Here is a 25418-nt window from a genome sequence, read left to right on the forward strand (position 1 = left end):
GGTCTTTAACCATACACCCAAAACAGGCAGCTACACGCAGCAGCAGGTTAATGGTGAGGCTTACAGATTGCAAGGGGAAACCTGTATAGCAAATCCAGGTGGAGAAGGACTTCCCTTCCCCGTGCACAGCTCTCCAGACATCTATTGTGTCTGATGACTTTTGTCTCTGTGGAGAAAGCTGGAAAGACGGAGAGAGAAAGCGGAGAAAGCTGTTGGGAATGGAGAATTTGGGACGAGAACACAGAGAAAGAGACGGAGAAAGAAAGACAGGGGCGTAGCCTCCTTCCAAACCCGATTATACAACTTCAACCCACAGGGACCGGAGAGACAACATAGGAAAAGTCTGGTAAGGCTTGGGGAGAGGGCCCGTCTGGCAGAGAAGCAGTCTCAGAGAGAGCAGAGCAGACCCTCTGACGGGGAACTGGAGCTCACTGCATTCACACACACACACACACACACTCCGTGGCCAACAACAGGACGGGGTTCTATGGAGAAGAAAATAACACAGCCCTTAGGTAAAGTTAGTCAAAATGATACCTTTGTCTCCATGAACATGTTGCACACATGCCTTGAAGCAGACTGTACATAAGCTGTGTTTAAAATAAAATCTGGTGAATGAGTCTTTCTTTTGATGTTTCGAATTAACCCCAGCATGGGGCTTCACAACAGAGACGACAGCACATAGCTGTCTGCCATTTATAGCACACCTCTTGCTGTGTGCTTGCATTTACAACGTTCATCCCTTCCCCACAGATTAGCTAGTTGGGTGGAGTACTGGTGCTTAGCATGACAGGCTAAACACATATCTTATGAATTAGAGAGGGTGGCCCTCCAAGTCCACTAATTCGACTACACCACGCTGACTGGGCCAGGCAGCCAGTTCTCAGACTGCTCCTCTCACAGTCAATAGGAGGGATTTAAACTCGACTCTCTTCCACATCTGCTTCCCCTATCTAAACCCAGGACAGGGCAGTTTGAGAGACCTGGGTGTAAATGCACATGGACTAATGCTTTCTGCAGACTGTGCTTGAGTGAGTGAGGTGATCGTGGGACTGTTATGATCCAGTCATGATAATATGTGTTCCACTGCATCCTTGAATTATGAAACCCGACTGGGCACAAAAGTCTGCAGATGGGAAATTCTCCCACTCTGTTGAGTGGGTAGCAGGCTGTCAGAATGGCCTAGAATAGATCATCTGAAACACTAAAGCCACCCAACTATAGAATCATTCCAACAAATGCTTGGTGCTATCTAGGCTTTATTATACAGTGCGATATACTATAAAGCACTTCTATGGAAGCCGTGATCCCAATATGGATATCAATTCTTAGTCACCACCATTAATACTGACGCCCAAAATGTAATTATGCTCACATCTCACTTTCACATTATACAATTTTATTGGCATGTCTTAGGAAATAGATTTCATACTCAAAATTGGGTCAGATGTGTTCCAAACCGTAGTCAAAGTGGAAATCTTTTTCCTATCCGGCATGTGCTGGAACCGAAAGAGAGAAAAGAGCAGGGGAGAGAGGGAGGAAGAAAGGAACAAATGTTGGCTTTAAAGCTCTTCTCGGCATAGTGTTTTATGTGAGGAGTAAGAGCTCGTTCCTCATAATGCCATGATTTAGACCAGTGGAATTCAAAATCAGGGTAATTGCGGTGGGGTCTCCAAAATGGTTGTTTATATACTGTGTATTCGGAAAGTATTCAGAGATGTTTCTACAACTTGGGTCCACCTGTGGTAAATTCAATTGATTGGACATGATTTGGAAAGGCACACACCAGCTTACATAAATTGAAATTGCAGTTGAAATTGCATGTCAGAGCAAAAATCAGGAATTGTCCGTAGAGCTCAGAGACAGGATTGTGTTGAGGCACAGATCTGGGGAAGGGTACCAAAACATTTCTGCAGCATTGAAGATCCTCAAGAAGTGGCCTCCATCATTAAATGGAAGAAGTTTGGAACCACCAAGACTCTTCCTAGAGCTGGCCGTCTGGCAAAACTGAGCAATCGGAGAAGGGCCTTGGTCAGGCAGGTGACCAAGAACCCAATGGTCACTCTGACAGAGATCCAGAGTTCCTCTGCGGAGATGAGAGAACCTTCCAGAAGGACAACCATCTCTGCAGCACTCCACCAATCAGACCTTTATGTTAGAGGGGCCAGACGGAAGCCACTCCTCAGTAAAAGGCACATGATAGCCTGCTTGGCACCTAAAGGACTCTCAGACCATGAGAAACATCCAACCTGACAGCTTGGGAGGATCTGCAGAGAAGAATGGGAGAAACTCCCCAAATACAGGTGTGCCAAGCTTATAGTGTCATACCCAAGAAAACTTGTGGCTGTAATCGCTGGCAAAGGTGCTTTAACAAAGTGCTGAGTAAAAGGTCTGAATACTTATGTAAATGTGATATTTCAGTTTATTTTATTTGATACATTTTCAAACATTTCTAAAAAACAGTTTTTGCTTTGTCATTATGGGGTATTGTGTGTAGATTGATGAGGGGGGGGGGGGGACTATTTAATCAATTTAATCCATAATTTAATCCATAAGGCTGGAACGTAATAAAATTTGGAAAAAGTTAAGGGGTCTGCAATAATAATAAAATAATACAATTTGGAAAAAGTTAAGGGGTCTGCAATAATAATAAAATAATACAATTTGGAAAAAGTTAAGGGGTCTGCAATAATAATAAAATAATACAATTTGGAAAAAGTCAAGGGGTCTGCATACTTTCCGAATGCACTAAATATATATATATATAAAAAAATGGTGTCCCCAGAAATTCCAGCAGAAAAAAATGGGGTCTCCACTGAAAAAGTAGATTTTGACTGAAACTGACAGTGTGTAGGAGATAGACAGGCCAAGGGAGGCAATACAAAAACAGAGAGAGAGAAAGAAAGATGGATAGGGAGAGAAAGAGAGAGTGGGGGGGGGGGCGAGAGAGCACGAGAGAGAAGAGGAGAGGGAGGGAGGAGTGGAGAGAGGGGTAGAGTGTGTAAGAAAGAGCGAGAGAAAGAAAGAGAAGTAGAATAGAGAAAGTGCAATGGAAAAAGCATCAGAGGGATCCAAATGAATCTGTTATTTTTTTCTTCAGATGCAGAGGGACTTTCTTTTCAGAAATACATACTTGTCATTCTTCAACTGTAGCGTGGGCAAGCTGAGACAACTATACACACATGTTCTTTACACACACTGACACATTACCAGAGATTTGGCACACAAACACAGAGCTATACAAACCATGCTATACATATACAGAAAGTCTGACACACCAACACACACACTTTGAAATGTTGAATTATGTTATTATTTCAGACCAACTACTGGCTGCTAGGTTTCATTACAACCACCCACGTTTGAGAGCGACAGGGTGGAAGAGGTTAATCCAAGGATAATATTTCAACAATAGGCCTTACTAACTCAAGACTGCAATGATCTGACCCGTGTCCAATGCCAAACCTAGACTCTCGTTTCTACACTTCAGGTTGAACAAGGACCATTCTATTTCCTTTTCAGTATTCCAAAGCCCCGGGAGCAACAATAGGTTCAACTAAGTCCCTGTTCAAATCGAACCTAGCTGAAGAGACGACAACTCGGAGCTCTCGACTATCACTGCATCACAGTTCACACAACACATCGAAAAGCAGCAAGACTCATACCTCCCCCAGACCTCAACAGTAACTTTAATAGGGGGAATCTCCTGCCTGTCTGTGCACTGTGTGCAGAGGGAGGTGGGGGAGGGTGTGTGTGTGTGTTTCAGGGGCGCCCTCTGCGTGCCCCTGGGGTTTTGCTCTGACTGTGGCCACCCACCCACTTCTGTCTGTCTAGAGATGATGAGGCAGCAGCCTGGTTACCTCCGTCTACAGCCTCCCGTCCAACCACAGCCTCTCCCTCCCAACTCAAATATTCCCCGCTCAAAATGATCAAGTTATAGTTTAACGCTCCAGTTCAACAGCTGGTCTACGTACAGTGAGCTGCTGGTCTACGTACAGTGAGCTGCTGGTCTACGTACAGTGAGCTGCTGGTCTACGTACAGTGAGCTGCTGGTCTACGTACAGTGAGCTGCTCGTATGATATCTTACATTTCTTAGAAGATCATTCTGAATATGTCAGTGGGTCAGTGATGGCCTGCCAGCTTCTCATGGTTTAACAAATATTTAAAGTGATCATGAGATTATGATTATATGCCTTAAAAAGTATGGCGTTATAGAGGAGGGAGTATTTGCCAAACCATCAGAAAATGATATTAAGTACATTTTTTCCCTTCGGTATTACTATTACAGTATTAGGCTAGTATTACAGTATTATACTGTTGTTACCGTAAGCCGGTAAGCTACACAACCCAAGTCAAAATCAATCCATTTTCTTCTCTTCATTCCCACAAAAAAATACCATCAAAAGGACAATGACAAAAACAACATCACACCACAATAACAATCACCACCACTACCACTACTACCACTATTAAAAGGGCATGATTACAATAATGGGAGGCACTGCGTGTTATGACGCTCTTGCCTTCACGGTCAGTAGAAAAAGCAAGAAACCACATCCCCAAATATGCCTGCTTTAAACTGGTGCTGTGAGACCGCATACCACATACACAGAGTGGACTATGGACTGGGCCAGACTTCTGTAGCCATGCCCATAGCCCAGGGTAAATGACATAATCACTGGCTTTTTAAAAACACAGGCCTGAGAAAGTCTCCTCTGCGTCCTCCTGCCGACTAGCAGGCCGCCTGGGAGTAAGGGCCTCTGCTTACTGAACGGGCTCGAGATACTCATAATGTACCCCTGCATCCCCTCAACCCCCTGCATCCACCCCAGATCGCTTGGCAAGGAGGGATGCAGCCCTCCAAACAGTGCCTGTTCCAACGCTCAACACACATAGAACATTTGCAGTCGCTAAATGACTGCTGTCTTTAACAGTCGACTGGCACAAAATGATCGAGCAGAAATCTTGCCTGAATAAGACCACCCTCGCCGGGGTTTTCTCAACTTTCATTTTAGTCCACTTCATTAACCCCACCCCCTTTCTTTTTGTAAAGCAAAATTATCTAGAATGCTTATTTTGATGTAAAAATAAACAATATCTACGCAGATCACTTCTAACATGACATATCATTAGCATTCATCTGGTGTGAGACTACAATATTGCACTGTCTGTCTGTCTGATTATGTATAATTGCCCAAACCCATCACTCCAATCCCTGCTCAATGGACATATTATGACATGTCATGGAGGTATGTGAGGTTGTTTCTAAGGCCAGAGGTAGGCATGAACCCAGTGTAACCTGGCAACCCCCTGCACCAGAGCTATTTAACGTCTGCGGAGAGAGAGAGAGAGAGAGAGAGAGAGAGAGAGAGAGAGAGAGAGAGAGAGAGAGAGAGAGAGAGAGAGGGAGAGGGAGAGAGAGAGAGAGAGAGAGAGAGAGAGAGAGAGAGAGAGAGAGAGAGAGAGAGAGAGAGAGAGAGAGAGGGAGAGGGAGACATAATGTTGGCACCAGCTTTGGGTAAGTGATGTCATGTAATCACTGGTCTAATCTGTCCTGTAGCATACACTGTATCAGCAGGCCAGGTAGAGAGAGGAACGCTGACAGTACACCCAGCAGAGCTGATGTGAGCTATCTGCCCAGGCCCGGTGACGATGCGATGGCACACCCCTCAGGGGAGGTATGGGTCTGTAGTGGCTCAGGGCATCTCAGGGCCTTCACCAACTGTCCTGGCAGCAGCACTGTTATTCTGTATTTACCTTGGCTAATGGCTGTGCGGCTCCAGAGATCTGGTCGGGGGGTGCAGTTACACAGTCTCACAGTGCTCACATTCCACTAGCCAGCTTTAAATAACTGCTCCCTTTCTCCCCCACCCTAAGCAAATGGGAGGAAAGCGTGTTAAACATGGCAAGCCAGGCTAGCTCCTCCGATATTAGCCTCAAATGTGAGACGGCCTCCTTCCTGACACACACACTGTGTTCCCTCATCACTTTCAAAAATGACCTCTAATTGGTGTTTTGTTTATGGAGCTTCAGCTGCCAAAAACAATTTGCCTCGCACTGTTTTTTCTTCTTCTCAACCTGCACCGAAGTGTTGACTTGAATAGAGCCAGTGACAGGACAGGAATAGCCCTGAGAGGAGGAATCGGATTCCATTCAAAATCCCAGTTTAAGATCCCCAAATAAACTGGACTGTCGATCTACATTGCCTGTGACCTTAAATAACCTGAGATATTTGCCCTCCATACGAGAGCAGCCTAAACCATGCACGCAGAAACATTACAACACAGCCTTGAGGGAAGGCTGATGACATGTCACCAAACATACACACATACACACACACAAAGTGTGAATCCCCCTCTCTATGGCCTTGGGAGAGACTGACAGAGTTTGTGTGTGTGAGTAAAGCTCTGCTTAGACTCACCTCTGGGCAAAGCCAAGCCTGCGGCACACTGTGGAGTGGTGCAGGTTTCTGGGTTGCCCATGTTTACTACAGCACCCATAACTTGGCATCAGAGGAGGAAGTGAGTGAGTGTGGGGAAGGACTCTTAGAGGGAAACTAAAGTGTGTCTCTAAACAGGGACAGCAAGCCCTGGGCAGCTCCAGTTCGGCTTGTTTTTCTGACTTCTCTTTTACCTTTCATTCTCGTCTGACCTGCACCTCTGACCAATACCCAGGGAAACCCCAAATAAATCCCTGCAATAATGATGGGGTTTGAATGACCCATTAAACTCATATTTTGTGCATGATCACATTGGTCATTTCACATTCTCACATGACCTCCGTCCTGAGTCACGGATAGATAGACATGAGCCAGATGTGCTGCAGTAGGATGGAGGTAGAAGTCCATCGGGAACTGAACACAGGGGGAGTGACATAGGCCATTCTAGAGAGACAGAAGTCAGCTCAGCCTCAACAGTAAGGATGGGAATGTTGCTGAGGTTAGAGGGTCCACCACTTCCCTGCATATGAAAGTTGGAGGAAACCTGAGTCCCAGATACAGATAGAGATACAGAGTGACTGGGCTCAATGAGACAGCAGGTTCAGTTTAGGATACAGACAGATACAGAGTGACTGAGAAGCAGAAGCAGGTCCAGAAGAGGTGGAGAGCAGCTGCTGCCGGTCTGCTGAGGTTGAATGGTGGAATGCCTGCGCGGTAGCAACCTTTGAGGAGAAGAAAGGCTGTGTCCTCCGTCCCTCACCCAAACAGAGCTGTGTGCTGTCAAACTGGGGGAACAGGCTCAGAACTACCGTGGGTAAATACTGCAGGGACGGTGGGGGGTGGGAGGAATGTCTATCAACATTCCCATTCCCAGTCTCTTAAGTCATACATCCAGAGTGCTGCTTCAGTCTGACCTGCACAACCCAGCTCAACCTCTATGACTATGAGGAGACATACAAAAATAAATAAAACATTTTTTTAAATATTTTTTTTTATGTATATAACCGTTATTTAACTAGGCAAGTCCATTAACAACAAATTCTTATTTACATTGGCGGCCTACACCAGCCAAACTCGGACAACACTGGGCCTATTGTGCGCCACCCTATGGGACTCCCAATCACAGCCCGTTGTGATACAGCCTGGATTTGAACCCGGGTGTTGGTAGTGACACCTCAAGCAGTGCCTTAGACCACTGCGCTACTCGGGAGCCCAACACAGACCAATGCCTGCCTGATCCAATGACCAACTGCCGACTGACTCTTTTCATCTGTAGAACCTGCCGGAAACTAAACAGATAACAGTATCTCAACATACAGCACATGCCATCTCTGATATGAATATAGGATTTGTCTTTCATATGTCATTTGAGCATGACAAGAGATAATGCTGAGAAATGCAAGCTTAAGTTTAGGTTTATTTGGCAACTCTCCCATTCTAGTTTATTTTCACATACTACAGCATGTGAATCCAGAGGCCATCGTCCAGTGCAGACAGGAGTCTGTGTGACCTAGCTGTCTTTCAGCTGATTTGTCCCTGGAACAGTAAGTGTAGCAGTAACAGTAGCAGTAGTCCCTCTCTAGCCCTGCTGGATTCCCTACACTGTCTGTCAGAGGGCTGGGGGTGGAGGGGGGTAGCCAGCCCTGCTTTACCAGGGACAGATACATAGAATCCACAGAACGGAATTAAGACGTCGCTGTGATTCTATGTCTATGCATAAATCCTCCCCTTAAGGAGGAACGTCCAGTCTCACCTCAGATCACCTGGTGACGAGAGGAGAAGTGACCAAACCACTGGACGTCCTGAACATGACACTTCAGACAGTAGCATGGTAGAAGTATTAAGAGAATGAGCACAGAATGAGCATGGAAAAAGGTCGCTTATTTATACAATAAACCACTGTTGCGGTTGACTGGTTTGTGTCAATTCTCATTTAGCAGAGATTACAAAAAAATGTAATCCTGTTTCAAAATATCTGTTTATGTTTCCATGTCAGAATCTGTTCAAGTAGATACTAATCCAAATCTTCAACTGAACAACAAAAATCCGGGATGGAAATGTACCTACTGTAATATATAGCAATAGCTATGTAATAGCTGTGAGGCCAACCTGGAAACCCCGCTGAGACCCAGTAGATTTCCCTGAAACTCACCAAGCATTATTTATTACTTTTCTCAAAATATCCTACAACAGCTTTAACAACATTGCTCTTGTGAAGACTTTAAGAAAGGCAATCTTGAATCATTAGGCAGAAAATGACTGCATTTGGAAGTGAACTGCTTCACGGCAAGGTTCTGGCATGTCTGCTCAGTCTAAGCCTCAGCCTTGCTGTGGTGCTGACGTCACAGCCACTCATATACGGAAAAGTGTTAATATTGCTGTCGCTGACCGCGGCCATTTTAACATGCTAGAGAGAAAATTCCACATGTCCATAGAGTACACTGTCCACACACACTTCTGGTTTGCCAAAAGCTGACACTGGCTCAAGTTGCACTCTGTAGCCCCTGCCAGACAAACCCAAACAACTGCACTAAAGCCTGGTTAAATGCAGCTTACAGTACGTACAATACCAGACACAGGGCCGTTTGTACGCTAGTTTGATTCTCCAGACCAAATGTTCAGATTACACTAAATGAACAGTCCTGTGTTGCACTGTAATTACAACTGGAGTATGTAAGGAGGGCCATTTTGATGGTTTTGTGATCAAAGGGTGAGCAAGTTCATTCACAGTGCAGAGGAAGAGAGTTTCTCATGACAAAAACATATTAGGTCATTTATGAATATGCTGTAGTTCTGTAATATACTGTAGTTCTGTACTATGCTGTAGTTCTGTAATATACTGTAGTTCTGTAATATACTGTAGTTCTGTAATATACTGTAGTTCTGTAATATGCTGTAGTTCTGTAATATGCTGTAGTTCTGAAATATACTGTAGTTCTGTAATATACTGTAGTTCTGTAATATACTGTAGTTCTGTAATATGCTGTAGTTCTGTAATATACTGTAGTTCTGTAATATACTGTAGTTCTGAAATATACTGTAGTTCTGTAATATACTGTAGTTCTGAAATATGCTGTAGTTCTGTAATATGCTGTAGTTCTGTAATATGCTGTAGTTCTGTAATATACTGTAGTTCTGTAATATGCTGTAGTTCTGTAATATACTGTAGTTCTGTAATATGCTGTAGTTCTGTAATATACTGTAGTTCTGTAATATACTGTAGTTCTGTAATATGCTGTAGTTCTGTAATATGCTGTAGTTCTGTAATATACTGTAGTTCTGTAATATGCTGTAGTTCTGTAATATGCTGTAGTTCTGTAATATACTGTAGTTCTGTAATATGCTGTAGTTCTGTAATATGCTGTAGTTCTGTAATATACTGTAGTTCTGTAATATGCTGTAGTTCTGTAATATACTGTAGTTCTGTACTATGCTGTAGTTCTGTAATATGCTGTAGTTCTGTAATATACTGTAGTTCTGTAATATGTTGTAGTTCTGTAATATACTGTAGTTCTGTAATATACTGTAGTTCTGTAATATACTGTAGTTCTGTAATATGCTGTAGTTCTGTAATATGCTGTAGTTCTGTAATATGCTGTAGTTCTGTAATATACTGTAGTTCTGTAATATACTGTAGTTCTGTAATATGCTGTAGTTCTGTAATATGCTGTAGTTCTGTAATATACTGTAGTTCTGTAATATACTGTAGTTCTGTGATATACTGTAGTTCTGTAATATGCTGTAGTTCTGTAATATACTGTAGTTCTGTAATATGCTGTAGTTCTGTAATATGCTGTAGTTCTGTGATATACTGTAGTTCTGTAATATACTGTAGTTCTGTAATATGCTGTAGTTCTGTAATATGCTGTAGTTCTGTAATATACTGTAGTTCTGTAATATACTGTAGTTCTGTAATATACTGTAGTTCTGTGATATACTGTAGTTCTGTAATATGCTGTAGTTCTGTGATATGCTGTAGTTCTGTAATATGCTGTAGTTCTGTAATATACTGTAGTTCTGTGATATACTGTAGTTCTGTAATATGCTGTAGTTCTGTGATATACTGTAGTTCTGTAATATGCTGTAGTTCTGTAATATACTGTAGTTCTGTACTATGCTGTAGTTCTGTAATATGCTGTAGTTCTGTAATATACTGTAGTTCTGTAATATGCTGTAGTTCTGTAATATGCTGTAGTTCTGTAATATACTGTAGTTCTGTAATATGCTGTAGTTCTGTAATATGCTGTAGTTCTGTGATATACTGTAGTTCTGTAATATACTGTAGTTCTGTAATATGCTGTAGTTCTGTAATATACTGTAGTTATGTAATATACTGTAGTTATGTAATATACTGTAGTTCTGTGATATACTGTAGTTCTGTAATATGCTGTAGTTCTGTAATATACTGTAGTTCTGTGATATACTGTAGTTCTGTAATATGCTGTAGTTCTGTGATATACTGTAGTTCTGTAATATGGTGTAGTTCTGTAATATACTGTAGTTCTGTGATATACTGTAGTTCTGTAATATACTGTAGTTCTGTAATATACTGTAGTTCTGTAATATACTGTAGTTCTGTGATGAAGGGCTGGTGGGGGGGGGAGGGGGTGTAGGAACTTTCACAAGAAGTTCCAAAACAAAATCTGTACGACAACCTTATGACAGTAAACTGGCATTACAGTCATTAGGTGTTCAAGAAAAATCTAAACATTGGGAAAATATGTGTAAATGTATAGGACATGTGTGGGCCTAAGTGAATGTGAATGTGAATGTTGCTCAAACTCCCTTGACCACAGCCGACACTTTAAGGACGGCCTCTGCATGCATTTCCATAAATGTAGTTCCCTCGTTTACTACTGCAGTTTATTTTTGGGGTTCGCATTCTAAAGCAAATCTTAGTCTTCCTTAATATGGGGTTTGAGGGGAAAGCAAATCACACTAAAATAACCCTGGGCTCCACACAGATCAACATAGAAATGGACATCCACTCATCACAACTAAGGAAAAAACGGAGCACTACAGTGCTCTCTCAAAACAGAGGCAATATTTTTTGGAATATTTTTTTTTACCAGTATTGCGTTTTAAAAGCACACTTGCTAGTTTACATTTTAATGATCTACTGTGATGGATCACAGGATAGCAGCTGTTGTCAGCCTCCTTAAATACACTGAGTGTACAAAACAAAGAGGAACACCTCCCTAATATTGAGTTGCACCCCTGTTCCCCCCAGAACAGCCTCAATTATTCGGGGCATGGACTACAAGGTGTCGAAGCGTTCCACAGGGATGCTGGCCCATGCTGACTCCAATGCTTCCCACAGTTGTGTCAAGTTGACTGGATGTCCTTTGGGTGGTGGACCATTCTTGATACACACGGGAAATTGTCGAGCGTGAAAAACCCAGCAGCATTGCGGATCTTGTCACACTCAAACCGGTGCGCATGGCACCTACTACCATACCCCATTCAAAGGCACAATCAAACAGGGAAATTATTCCAATTGTTTTTCAATCATTCATTTTTCCCATAGGGGATTTTAGAAACACTTAAAATAAGGGCTGTGTTTCGTGTAGGCTTAGCCTGGCATGACGTTTTGACAGCCGTGTAAATCTCTCTAGGACAAGGTGACTCTTATCAATATATTCGCCTGTAATTACCCCCAACAAATGAAATGCTAATTGTCTGCTAATGTGGCTCATAAAGAACTACAAAAGCCATGATTATATGGACGTGAATGTATTAATTAATAAAATGGCTTTCTTTAAATGTACCTGTTAGCAAAGGTGCCAGGTAGAGCTGACGTGCAGGAGCTTGCAGGGATTTGTAGTCTTGCATGATGTCTACTTTGATGCTAATTAGCATTTCCGAATCTGAGAGTAAATAGAGCTGAATATATTGATAAAAGTCACCTTGTCCGAGAGATTTACGTGGTTGTCAAAACGTCATGCCAGGGTAAGCCTACACGAAACACAACCCTTATTTTAAGTGTTTTCAAAATTCCCTATGGGAAAAATGAATGATGGAAAAACGATTGGAACCATTTCCCTGTTGGACCGCTAGGTTTTGTGGGAATTATGAAACCTCCTCTGTGGGGCTATATTGTCTCAAGGCTTAAAACATATTATTTAACCTGTCTCCTCCCCTTCATCTACACTGATTGAAGTGTATTTAACAGCTGACATCAATAAGGGCTCATAGCTTTAACCTGGTCAGTCTATGTCACGGAAAGAGCAGGAGTTCCTCATTTTTTGTACACTGTGTTTATTGTGTCTGACAACTGCTGCTAGCCTGTGATCCATCACAGTAGATAATTCAAATGTAAACTGGCAAGGGTGCTTTTAAAACGCAATACTGGTAAAAAGTGTTATCATTGTGAGAGTGTGTTGACTTAATGGTTGCTGGTCGCAGCTTTATTATGGGCAGTGTGAGAGGGAACAGTAAACTCTAGCAGATAAAACTCAACTTTCATTTTATGTGATGTTGGAGCTCCAGTCCGCCCACACTAGTCGTAAATCGTGGAGTTGAGTTTAGTTGGCTAAGTAAACTCCGGTGTAGGCTCCAGAATGTAAACGGTATAGGCCCAGGAGCCGTGGTTTACCACATTTTATCTGACACTGTTCAGAAAGTCTAAACTCATGCCAGCCAGACAATGTGGACAAGAGATTAGAGAAGGGGGAAAATCTGAAATATGCCAATGAGCCATGTCTGAGCAATGAAATGGTAATTTGGATTCTGATGATTAAGGCCTATTGGTCTATGTGTATTTTCTTTCCTACAAGGACTGATATTGTTCATGGATTAGAATTTTTTAAACAGCATAATTAGGTCAGGGTAAACAACATAATCTTTATTCCTGTAAAGAAAAGAAAACCATTATTGTTTATCATCGCATCACCACTCACCCACTCTGAATCCAGGCCCTGTGAGAGTATCCGCTGACTGTCCGTTCTCGCCTATCAGTGTGGTATTGTTGCCCTGCTCACAAGTGTCCTGGCATTGGCCTTTCAAACAAATCCTTTTGCAGATGAGAGGGGCGATGACCACTTTGAAGCGCTCCCGGGTGGATGCGCGCTCTGCGCACCAGGCCAGCCTCTGGACACCCAGCCAGATGACGAGCAGATGGGAAATTATCAGAGAAGGCATCCTGGCATCCTTCACCGACGTGCGCAAAGACAAGGGGGCATTCACGGTGGCAAAAGGTAATGCTGTTAAAGGCTGTTCAGAACAAAACACTAAGGGACTCTTTATTCCTTTCACTCGAACCCTGAAAACAACCAACTAACTTCCGGAGGTATTCCAAAATGTTGATTATAAAGGTGCCTCATACAACGAAAAAAGTGCTGAGAAAACGTCAGTGGTGTACTGCTTCCTTCCCTTGAAAACAGTCTATTTCAGTCTCCCCGCATATAAAAATGATTCATTCCGAACAGTAAAATGAAAGGCATTTTTATTTAAACTAAAATACAGGACCCAAAAGTTATCGAGAGAACTTTCTCATTTCCCTACCCGCTTTCTCGCTCTCCTTTCTCCCTGCTGTTGCTTGGATGGTTACTGTGTGCGTATCTGGGTTTGGGAAAGAAGGGAGGAGAGAGGGAGCCAAGCCAATCCTCTCCAGAAAGAGCTGGCAGCAGGCCAGGCAGCGCAGGAGCTAAGCTGAAAGTGGTTTCGTTGTTGGTTATTTCTCCTAACACCCCCTAACCAAGGAACGATAATGGCACAGCTGTGCGTGTCGCTCTGGAAAACACCTCCAAATCAAGTGTGTATGCCAACTGTGCGAAACAGCTCTCCAGTCAGAGGCATGTAGAGCATCATATGGTTTACAGTTACAGTTGTGGGAGGAAAAGAGGTGCCCGTTGACAAAACTCAATTTACAAAAAAAAAAAAACATTCATCATTAGCTCTCATAATTTAAACTCAATCTCAAATCTAGACTATTAAATAAATGACTAATATTGGTATAGATGTGCCACCATACAACGACTGGGTGAGAAAGTAACAGCGCCAAGTACAGCTATCCAATCAAAGTATATCGCTTGTTACTGTATTTAGTAGTGAAATATAAAGGAGGTATGACATAACAGAGCATTACCACATTCTTCCCTTCACTTACAGACCACACACCCACACCACTAGCTGACCTTCACAATCAGTCAAAGGTGGACAGTTGGGGTCAGGAATGTCATCCGGTGAGTTCATGTGATGGGCCAGAAAGAGAAAGTGAGAGTTGGGGAGAGGGTTGAGTCACTTCCTCTACAAAAAGTATGAATATTTACTTTCAGTCGCTAAGGAAATTACTGCATGGGCCTGGAGAGTTCACAGGCTGCACTTACATTTCTCTGCCTGTGCTTCTCTCCCTCACAGTGACATCCACTGCCAAGACAGACATTTGCACAAAACACACTCACATGCAAACTCACAATCGAATAAAACAACCACTCACAGAAGCGTACAAAAATAGAAGCCAGTCGAGCTGTAGCACACCTACTCAAGCACATTCACTCACACCACAAACACACAAACTAGACAAAGACAGCTGTTGTCCACTGCCTCCCTCCCCAACTAAACTAATACCCAACTCAGAGCCCAGTCCTGCTTTTTACATTAGAATGGGAGAGAGGTACTTACAGACTAGACTGATGAGAAATGGAGAGTCGGGAATACAATAACACAATGAGGATGCTGCCACCTGCACGTAGAGTGGACAGAAGACTATCAAAGGTTTGATTTCTGACTGCCACTCATGACGAGACTGAGTCACAGCTATAGAAAGGAGGGGGGGAGGTAAGTTATTGCCTAATGTCTTTAGTCCCATGGAGGACAAAGGAATTCCAGGTATTATAGATTACCTCCTTTTTATAAACTCACTGTTTATTCATTACTTACAGACCAAGTAGTAAGGCAACTGTGACTGTCATTACAACAACCCATATTCACCGCGTGAGATAGCAGTGAATGCCAGAACACCACCAGACTGGGTCAGTGGTACCAGCGGGACAGACTGTAAGACCACAGGGCAGTGGCAAGGTGGAGGCTGTGGGCTTACAGACATCACTGAGGTCAGCACTGGCATTTCAGTTGGACTGGGTAAACAAGGAGGGACTGCTGAGCCTAAGTCTAAGGAGGGATGGAAGTGTTTGGCTGTGATTTTCTATTTATCTAACCTTTATACGCTACTGGTTTTCCATGGGCCTGATTATGTTAAATATGGTGCTTCTCCAGGCATATCCTGTGACCCAGTCTACTAGCACGTCATCAACGTTTATGACGAGGGCCCTGTGGAAAAAGCAGGGAGTGTGTGGCTGTTTTTTTGTGTCTGCATGAGACCATCAATATAATCAAGCCGTAGGGAAGAGGGGCTGTGTGTGTGTGTCATTGTAAGTAGTGTGTGGGTGAGGGTGTGTCGGCCCGGTCATATCCGTCAGGGAGGGGAGCAGGGTCACCACTTTGGTTGCATGTGTGGAAAACGAGAGTGGATCAGAAATACAGGGCCGCCGCCACCACAACACCCGTCTGACCACACCAGAGAGACCACGGGACGCTGAGTTCAACTCTGCCTCTGTTAACCAGGAACATCTTACATTTAATGTGCCCGAGCTCCACTGTTGACTCGAAGTTGTTCCACCACTAATCCTCATAAACATTGTGGAAAACAGAGTATATTGCAAGCTCAAGCCCTCACAGCAAGATCAATACATATTCTCTTATTGATTACATACAATAACTAAAAAGGTGGCAATATCAACAAAGGCCCTTTAATAGGCAACATTAAGACAAAAGTAACGTTACGCATCAGATGGGTTAAAATACATTTCAAACACAGGAGGACAAGTAATAACAAAATCATGTTCTTTAACATTTCATACCAAATTCTTAGCAGGAAGAAAAATATAACAATTTGTTCAATATTGACGTGCAAAAATAACCACTGAATGCGGTACATGACCCTGTTACCTTGGGTCCAGAGAACCCACTACGCATGCTGGATGTAACTCCAGCGTTGCATTTTAAAGAATATTTTCAATATTGTCAACGGTAATGTACATTTTCCATAATGGCAGATGGACCAAGTCTGGTTCACAAGGATCATACACTGGGAAAGAGATTGACAGCTTTAAAAGGCTGAAACTAGAAGTGTGCTCTGATCAGATAGACACCCCTTCAGATAAAGATGGTTCCCATTTTCTATCTGAATGGGCCAATCAATACCAGAAAGAATTGGGAACAATTGCAAGTGATTGCATACAGTGCAATGCGAAAGTATTCGGCCCCCTTGAACTTTGCGACCTTTTGCCACATTTCAGGCTTCAAACATAAAGATATAAAACTGTATTTTTTTGTGAAGAATCAACAACAAGTGGGACACAATCATGAAGTGGAACGACATTTATTGGATATTTCAAACTTTTTTAACAAATCAAAAACTGAAAAATTGGGCGTGCAAAATTATTCAGCCCCCTTAAGTTAATACTTTGTAGCGCCACCTTTTGCTGCGATTACAGCTGTAAGTCGCTTGGGGTATGTCTATCAGTTTTGCACATCGAGAGACTGAATTTTTTTCCCATTCCTCCTTGCAAAACAGCTCGAGCTCAGTGAGGTTGGATGGAGAGCATTTGTGAACAGCAGTTTTCAGTTCTTTCCACAGATTCTCGATTGGATTCAGGTCTGGACTTTGACTTGGCCATTCTAACACCTGGATATGCTTATTTTTGAACCATTCCATTGTAGATTTTGCTTTATGTTTTGGATCATTGTCTTGTTGGAAGACAAATCTTTGTCCCAGTCTCGGGTCTTTTGCAGACTCCATCAGGTTTTCTTCCAGAATGGTCCTGTATTTGGCTCCATCCATCTTCCCATCAATTTTAACCATCTTCCCTGTCCCTGCTGAAGAAAAGCAGGCCCAAACCATGATGCTGCCACCACCATGTTTGACAGTGGGTATGGTGTGTTCAGGGTGATGAGCGTGTTGCTTTTACGCCAAACATAACGTCTTGCATTGTTGCCAAAAAGTTCAATTTTGGTTTCATCTGACCAGAGCACCTTCTTCCACATGTTTAGTGTGTCTCCCAGGTGGCTTGTGGCAAACTTTAAACGACACTTTTTATGGTTATCTTTAAGAAATGGCTTTCTTCTTGCCACTCTTCCATAAAGGCCAGATTTGTGCAATATACGACTGATTGTTGTCCTAAGGACAGAGTCTCCCACCTCAGCTGTAGATCTCTGCAGTTCATCCAGAGTGATCATGGGCCTCTTGGCTGCATCTCTGATCAGTCTTCTCCTTGTATGAGCTGAAAGTTTAGAGGGACGGCCAGGTCTTGGTAGATTTGCAGTGGTCTGATACTCCTTCCATTTCAATATTATCGCTTGCACAGTGCTCCTTGGGATGTTTAAAGCTTGGGAAATCTTTTTGTATCCAAATCCGGCTTTAAACTTCTTCACAACAGTATCTCGGACCTGCCTGGTGTGTTCCTTGTTCTTCATGATGCTCTCTGCGCTTTTAACGGACCTCTGAGACTATCACAGTGCAGGTGCATTTATACGGAGACTTGATTACACACAGGTGGATAGTATTTATCATCATTAGTCATTTAGGTCAACATTGGATCATTCAGAGATCCTCACTGAACTTCTGGAGAGAGTTTGCTGCACTGAAAGTAAAGGGGCTGAATAATTTTGCACGCCCAATTTTTCAGTTTTTGATTTGTTAAAAAAGTTTGAAATATCCAATAAATGTCGTTCCACTTCATGATTGTGTCCCACTTGTTGTTGATTCTTCACAAAAAAATACAGTTTTATATCTTTATGTTTGAAGCCTGAAATGTGGCAAAAGGTCGCAAAGTTCAAGGGGGCCGAATACTTTTGCAATGCACTGTATTTACATTACACAGTGGCATTAATAGTTAAAGGAACATTCAGCAATATGACATGACTATAAGCAGCAACTTCTGACAAAGAGAGTAGGACACAGCCATCACGTTGCATGAAAGAGGGATTTCCCAGCTGGTACACATATGCAGTTGTTTATCAGTATGTGTGGGGTAGGTGCTAGTAAGGCTTTCCACTCTCTCTGAAGTTGCAGTTGTTTATGGTAAAGTCACAATGATGAACCTCAGTTTAACGTCACCATGACACTAATAGTAGTTAACTGGGACATGTTTTTTAACATTTTATTTAACCAGGCAAGTCAGTTAAGAACAAATGCTCATTTACAATGAAGGCCTACCGGGGAACAGCGGGCAGAACAACAGATTTTATTTTTACCTTGTCAGCTCAGGGATTTGATCCGGCAACCTTTCGGTGGCCCAACGCTCTAACCACTAGGCTCCCTGCCGGTTGCATATAACTCCATTTCGTCTCAAAATACATACGACGAGCACCTTAAAGGACTTGTATTTCCAGCAGCCACATGGCTGTTATACACTAAAGCTGTGTTCGAATACCCATACTAACATACTGTACACTACATACTATAAGTTAATTTTAGTATACTGTAAACGAACGGTATCCTTTCAGTTGAGCATACTAGCGCTTCTCCTGTCTACCGGTTGCTGTCTACCGGTTCCGGTCTACCGGTTGCTGCTTGCTAGCATAACAAATTGCTAACTTGACATCTTAAGACTTCATTAACAATCTCCATTGAGAACGCACAACGACTACCACTTAGCTATGCTAAGAATGACGCGAATAATCAAGTCAATAAACGTTGGGTAGTTAGTTAGATAACATATTGTTAATATACTGGCAAGTTCACTATATTATTAGGCAACTAACATAAGGTAGGTAGGTAGCTAACAGTGGAACATTCAAGCAACTGCTGCAATGCTATGCGGTTTGTAAGGCTAGCGTAGCTAACAAATTGTCAGCCAATATAACGGAACTTATTTGAAAAGTCATTACTTTATTACATTGGACAACATTTTCTTAACATTTGTCATAATAAGTTAAAGCAATGAATTTGTATCCGCTGTCGTTGTACTTGGCTGCATATTTTCCACCATTTTTTTCAAATCTGGGGCGGCAGGAAGCCTAGTGGTTAGAGCGTTGGTCTAGTAACAGTTGCGAAAGGTTGCAAGATCAAATCCCCGAGCTGATATGGTAAAAATCTGTCGTTCTGCCCCTGAACAAAGCAGTTAACCCACTGTTCCTAGGCCGTCATTGTAAATAAGAATTTGTTCTTAACTGAATTGCATAGTTAAATAAAGGTGAAAATGTTGTGAAGCCACACCCATTTCCTGAAAAATTGCATTATCGGCCCTATAGGCATGGAAATAGTGTCCACAGCTTGTATACTTCATATTTTGGCAAATGTAGTACGACATTTGGGAACTTTAGGCATTTAATTATATCCATACCTATAACAATAAGCATAATACATACTCAATTTATGTCACAAATAGTATGTTTAGTATGAGTATTCAAACACAGTTTAGGTAGGTTGTTGGGAGTTGTATAGGAAGGTAATTAGCAACGAGAGAAAGGGGGACATGATACATAGGTACATTTCATATTGTATAAAATACTTTCACATTTCTAAGATTATAAAGCACTAAATGATAGATGTGGCAGAGGGTCAGACAGGCAAATGAAGTGTCTCTGAAAACAATAGGCTACCCTGGTCACTGGACAACACTAAGGATGTAGATAGATAGCCTGTTTCTCAGGAAAGGAACGGAGGCTTTCTCACACAGTACAGTAATGGAATAGGAAGACTCTTTCAAGGTCGCGTTCTAATGCTGTAGGCAGTAGACAGAAGGATGAGCCCATCCTACACACAGTCCACATCATCCCCTTCAGCTCCCCACTCATCAAACCTCATCTGAGGGGAGGGGGCAGCAGGGTGGAGGCTGTTGATGTTGTCCAGGGCTTCTGGGTCCGGGTCGTCTCCCACGCCTGCCTCCATGTTGCCAGACTCCTCACGATGAGTGCGGACATGCTTGCGCAGCGCCGCAGGCTCCTTGAAGGTGCGGTTGCAGAAGGGGCAGCTGCAGGGTTTCTCTCCGGTGTGGATGCGCTGGTGGTGCTTCAGGTGCTGCAGTCGGCTCAGACGCTTGCCACAGATGGCACACACGTAGGGCTTGTCACCAGTGTGGGTGCGCTGGTGCTTGCGCAGGCCGTCTAGGTGGCGGAAGATTTTAGGGCAATCAGAGCAGGAGTAGGGCTTCTCGCCGGTGTGAATGCGAAGATGGGTTTTCAGGGCCCCTGACTCCCGGAAGCGTCGGCCACACACCCCACATGGGTAGGGCTTCTCTCCCGTGTGGATGCGGATGTGCTTCTTCAGGCTGGAGATGAGGCGGAAGGTCTTCCCACACTCCAGACAATGGTGGGGGCGATCTGCATCTGGGTCTCCTGGAGAGGTGGATGGTCCTGCTGCCCCTCCTGCCCTACCTGGGGACATGCTGTCACTTCCTACTGCTCCAGGGGACCTCAACTCCACTTTCTGTCCTGCCTGTCCCCCCTGAGCCGGACCAAAGGTAGCAGCAGGTGGCCGCATGGGTTTTGGTTGGCGGAGAGAGTAGCTGCTGGAGCGTGATGACCCCTCCTGCTCCACCACATGGATGTATCCCAGATCATCCACATTCGGGGCAGTCTGCTCACCACCACCACCAGCGCTCCTCAGCCCTGCCCCTCTACTGCAGGTCTGCCCTGGACCTGAACTCGGACCAGGCCCTTGCTCTTCTTTGATCTCAAACCTTGGTCCTACTGCTTGGGTCCCCTGCTGCTGCCGCCTCTCATCTGTTTAGTACAAAATAACAGAAAGGGATGTCAGAAGCACATAGACATTGGATGTTTCCATTCATTCCAAATGAGCTACAACAAATTGGTAATGATATTCTCCCTCTTTATATCAACATATAAACATTTGATTGCCTTATGACAAATATGAATAATTTACCTGGCCGGCTGGGGTCAGAGCAGATGTTAGGTGTGTTGGCAGCATAGGAGTCCATAGAATGGTTGGTCACAGAGCCATCTGATTGGATTGAGAGCTGACACATTTTATAGTCATCCCTGGAGTTATAACCATGCAGAGACTCACTGAGAGAGCCACCCATCTCTAGGTTGACCCCGGAAACACACCGGCCGTCCGCACCGTTCACATTACGATTGCTCTGGCGGTCCCTGTCCATAGCTGTGGTCATAGAGCCAATAGATGTGAGAGACGGGGCAAAAACCGATTGACCCATGGTCTGTGCACCGGGGAAAGGAATTTGCAACTGGTCGATTAACTTTTGGGCGCTGCTAAGGCATTCCTGTAACGTCCTCAATTCCACTTTGAGTCTTTCGTTCTCCTGCTCCTTGTTAACCAGCTCTTGTTGGGTCTCGTTGAGTACAAGTACTACCTCGCCCAAGAGGGTATCTACAGCAGCGGTTAACGTGGTTTGAATGGTCGGGGCTAGACGTGTCTTCAGTGAGGATACAGTCATGTTGCCCTGGCATGCTTGGTGCCCATACTCAGCCTTCCCTACTTTACGATCATAACAAGGAGTAGTCCCAGATCTGTTTGGGGTGTTGATTATACTTTGTTTACGATTAGGACCACCGGTTGTGCTATTGATACTCAACGGAGAATCCACGCCGCTATTACAATTTCCTCGCCTGGATGCCATAGCTAGGTAGTTACTACGGTGACCAGCTAGCGCCGCCTGTGAATAACGCAACTTCAGTAGCTAGCAAATTCTTTGAACTAGCTATTAGTTAGTCTAACGTGAAAGATAAGTAGCTAGCCGTAAGCAGTGCTACCTACCTGTTACGATCATAGTGATGACAATGCGTCAACTTAGTTATTGACAAGTTAGCTAGCTAGCTCACTGACGTTAGTTAAAGCGGAAAAAATTAACTAACGTTAGCTGGCTAGCTACGTTAGCAGGCAAGCTAACGTCAATTGACTCCGTAATGCTAGCTAGAAAGCAAAATATACTGACAGTGATGAATAAAAATGTTCTGGAAAATTCAGCAACATAAGTTTGTTATTAATATAACGTTATATTAAAAGCGTGTCTGGGGTAAACTTGCACTGTTATATAAAAGATAGTGATCCTCGTCGCAATGCCTAAAGCGACTCGACGTCCATCTTCTAGGTAGAGTAGGGGCGTTTCACCGTCGCACATGAATGACGTACCACTGTTCTGGGGTGTAGTCATTATGCCGATTATGTTGCAAAACGTTTCGTCTGTTGTAAAACGTTTTGAACAGAAACCGTTTACTCCAAACGGAAAATGCAAACGAGAGTTTCTATTAGACAAATATAAGGTAGGTCCCATAGAAATAAGAATACCATAAATACGAATATTCTTATTTCTATAGTAGGTCCCTCCCCGTTTCGTCCCGTTTATACCGTTTGGTTATTAAACGGTAAATGGTTTCCGTAATGAATACGCCCCTGCATTTCTCGCTGATATGAAAGTCAGTTCCAAAAGTTTCGAACATTGTATGCACCCAAGGCGTATTTTCGTTGAGACGGAGCACTTGAGGCAGCGGTCTGAGCGTCGGGGAGCAGGCATCAGACAGCTTCGTTATAATATGTATTTTTTTATTTCTATGAAGCCTTTATTTCAGCAGGGAGTCATGCTGAGACCACGGTCTCTTTCGCAGATGAGACATGCATGAACACATCAATAAACAACAATTACACTATTTATTATTTTTAACCTTTATTTAACTAGGCAGTTAAGTCCGTTAAGAACAAATTATTATTTTACAATGACGGCCTACCCCGGCCAAACCCTAACCCAGACATTGCTGGGCCAATTGTGCACCCTCCTATGGGACTCGCCAATCACAGCCGGTTGTGATACAGCCTGGAATCAAACCAGGGTCTGTAGTGACGCCTTTAGCACTGAGATGCAGTGCCTTAGACTGCAGCGCCACTCAGGAGCCCACACTATACATAGGCTATCTATACTGAGCAAAAATATAAACGCAACATGTAAAGTGTTGAACCCATGTTTCATGAGCTGAAATATAAGATCACAGAAATGTTCCATATGCACAAAAAGCTTATCCCTGTTAGTGAGCATTTCTCCTTTGCCAAGATAATCCATCCACCTGACAGGTGTGGCATATCAAGAAGCTAATTAAACAGCATGATCATTACACAGGTGCACCTTGTGATGGGGACAATAAAAGGCCACTCTAAAATGTGTAGTTTTGTGACACAACCCAATGCCACAGATGTCTCAAGTTTTGAGGGAGCATGCAATTGGCATGCTGACTGCAGGAATGTCCACCAGAGCATGTAATGTTAATTTCTTTACCATAAGTCACCTCTAACTATAATATGTGAGCAGAGCTGGAGTGGAGCGTGCCCAATTTGACTGGAGCACAGAGTAAGATTCCCAAAGGCTGGAGCGTTGGCTTTCTCACCCGCTCCAATTATTAGCTCCAGTAGTGCTCACTTCACTAGCTCAGGGCATGCCCGGCCCAGCATGCATTTGTAGTCATCTTGTGTGCTGCTATAGCCCCTTGCTTTTAGCTACTGTCATGGAATTCACTAAATATTTTCATAAAGAAACTGATAAAACACACGGGTGCTAAATCAAGGTGACTTACAAAGATGAAGACCAAAAGCAAGAGAGGGAGTGTGGTGATTTAGTGTCCACAACTAAATAATCATTGTGTAATCTGAAAAGACACATATCCCGAAAGCATGACGGTGTACTTATTATGTGCACATCCTAAAAGAAAGGACTGAGGTGGATAAATAACTAGGTGTGTCGTTGTAGCAAACTATTTATGAACTAAAAATTAGATCTCTTAAACGTTTTGTTCATTTTTGTTCTATTATCTACACAATATGCAATAATTGATTTTGGCCCAATAGGCCTGTCATATTCCCATGCATGTTCAAGGAGCTTTCCGTTTTAAATTTGGGTTATTTTGCCTAAAAACCTTTAGGCCTACCTATACACATATCCCAAAATATTTGTTGACAAGCATTGGAGAAAAAAATACTTTATATTTTGGGTTTTGATACTACAGTTGAACTAAGCTCATTGGGGCATTGATAAGTTATATTCTTAAAGGATCAATGGGTAGGCCTATATATAATTCATCCATAAATCCAAAAATGGATGTAGCAACTCCAGACTGCCCCTTTAAGGAGTTTTGGAGATTATTCCAAAACAACTAAAAGCAGATGTACCTAACTCAGTGGAAACACTGGTAGAATCATCGTTGTTTCCAAGTCCTTTCAATGAAATGACATTGAACCAACGTGGAATTGATGTCTGTGCCCAGTGGGTACACACTGTGTTCTGTCTTTTAAATCATTTTCAAACCAGCTACACATAGCCTGGTCCAGACCAATTTGTCAAAGCCTCTGAATAATTACTGAGTGATCCACAGTATCGAAAGCTTTAGACAGGTCAACAAAACTGTCCAGACAGTGTTTCTTCTTATCCAATCAAATAAGAACATCATTTCAAGACATGGAATATGAGGGTATACTGAGATCGATGGGCTGGACAATACTTTTCTCATCAATCATTTGGGAAAAAAATGTATACTTAAAAACTGGAAATCAACCAATCCTCCATCGTTAACACAATGGAAAGGTCAAATGCTTTATTGTCTAAATGTTGAAAGTGCGTGGGTGACTGAGAAACAAAATGGTGCAGTTTGAGGCCATGTGATGTAGTGTAATATGGGTGCTGGAGATGGGGGTGTGATGTGGGTGCTGGAGATGGGGGTGTGAGCAAGTGAGTCTGGACTGGGGTGATGTTGTGGATGTTTGTTTGTGTCTGTATGTTGTCGTTTGTATGTGTATGTTTTGTATTGTCAAAAAAAAAATCATTAATAAAATCTTAAATTAAGAAAAAAGGATTGAGAAAATCATTGAAAACCAAAGAAGTAGCAGAGATGATGTTATGACCTGGTCTGAAACCTGACTAGTGTACATTTAGAATAAATTTCCTAGTTAAAAAGGATCTAAGTTGAGTCTCACGGCTCACCACCTTTGTGAAGAGGGAGTATATAGGCTACTTT

General features: G+C 43.0%; 2 protein-coding genes across 17 annotated transcripts in view; both read right to left on the minus strand.

The window, feature by feature from the left end:
* The window catches only part of LOC110534019 (latent-transforming growth factor beta-binding protein 3), a 42950-nt gene extending 28482 nt beyond the window's left edge, over positions 1-14468 (minus strand). For all 16 annotated transcript variants that reach the window (XM_090186802.1, XM_090186800.1, XM_090186799.1 and 13 more), the window contains exon 1: positions 13340-14468. In XM_090186802.1, the coding sequence (XP_090042928.1) occupies positions 13340-13580 (241 nt within the window). In that variant the 5' untranslated portion in view covers positions 13581-14468. The remainder of the gene's footprint in view (positions 1-13339) is intronic.
* Positions 14469-18587: 4119 nt separating this feature from the next.
* On the minus strand, positions 18588-24887 carry LOC110534021 (uncharacterized). Its single transcript, XM_021618652.3, has 2 exons — positions 21328-24887; positions 18588-21167 (listed from the first exon to the last, which is right to left on the minus strand). Exons 1-2 carry the CDS (start codon positions 22040-22042, stop codon positions 20200-20202), a joined length of 1683 nt encoding a protein of 560 aa, XP_021474327.3. The 5' UTR covers positions 22043-24887; the 3' UTR covers positions 18588-20199.
* Between the last annotated feature and the right edge of the window lie 531 nt (positions 24888-25418).

Source organism: Oncorhynchus mykiss, chromosome 10 (assembly GCF_057628025.1).
Source record: "Oncorhynchus mykiss isolate SJ-2025 chromosome 10, ASM5762802v1, whole genome shotgun sequence".
NCBI classification, from domain to species: Eukaryota; Metazoa; Chordata; class Actinopteri; order Salmoniformes; family Salmonidae; genus Oncorhynchus; species Oncorhynchus mykiss.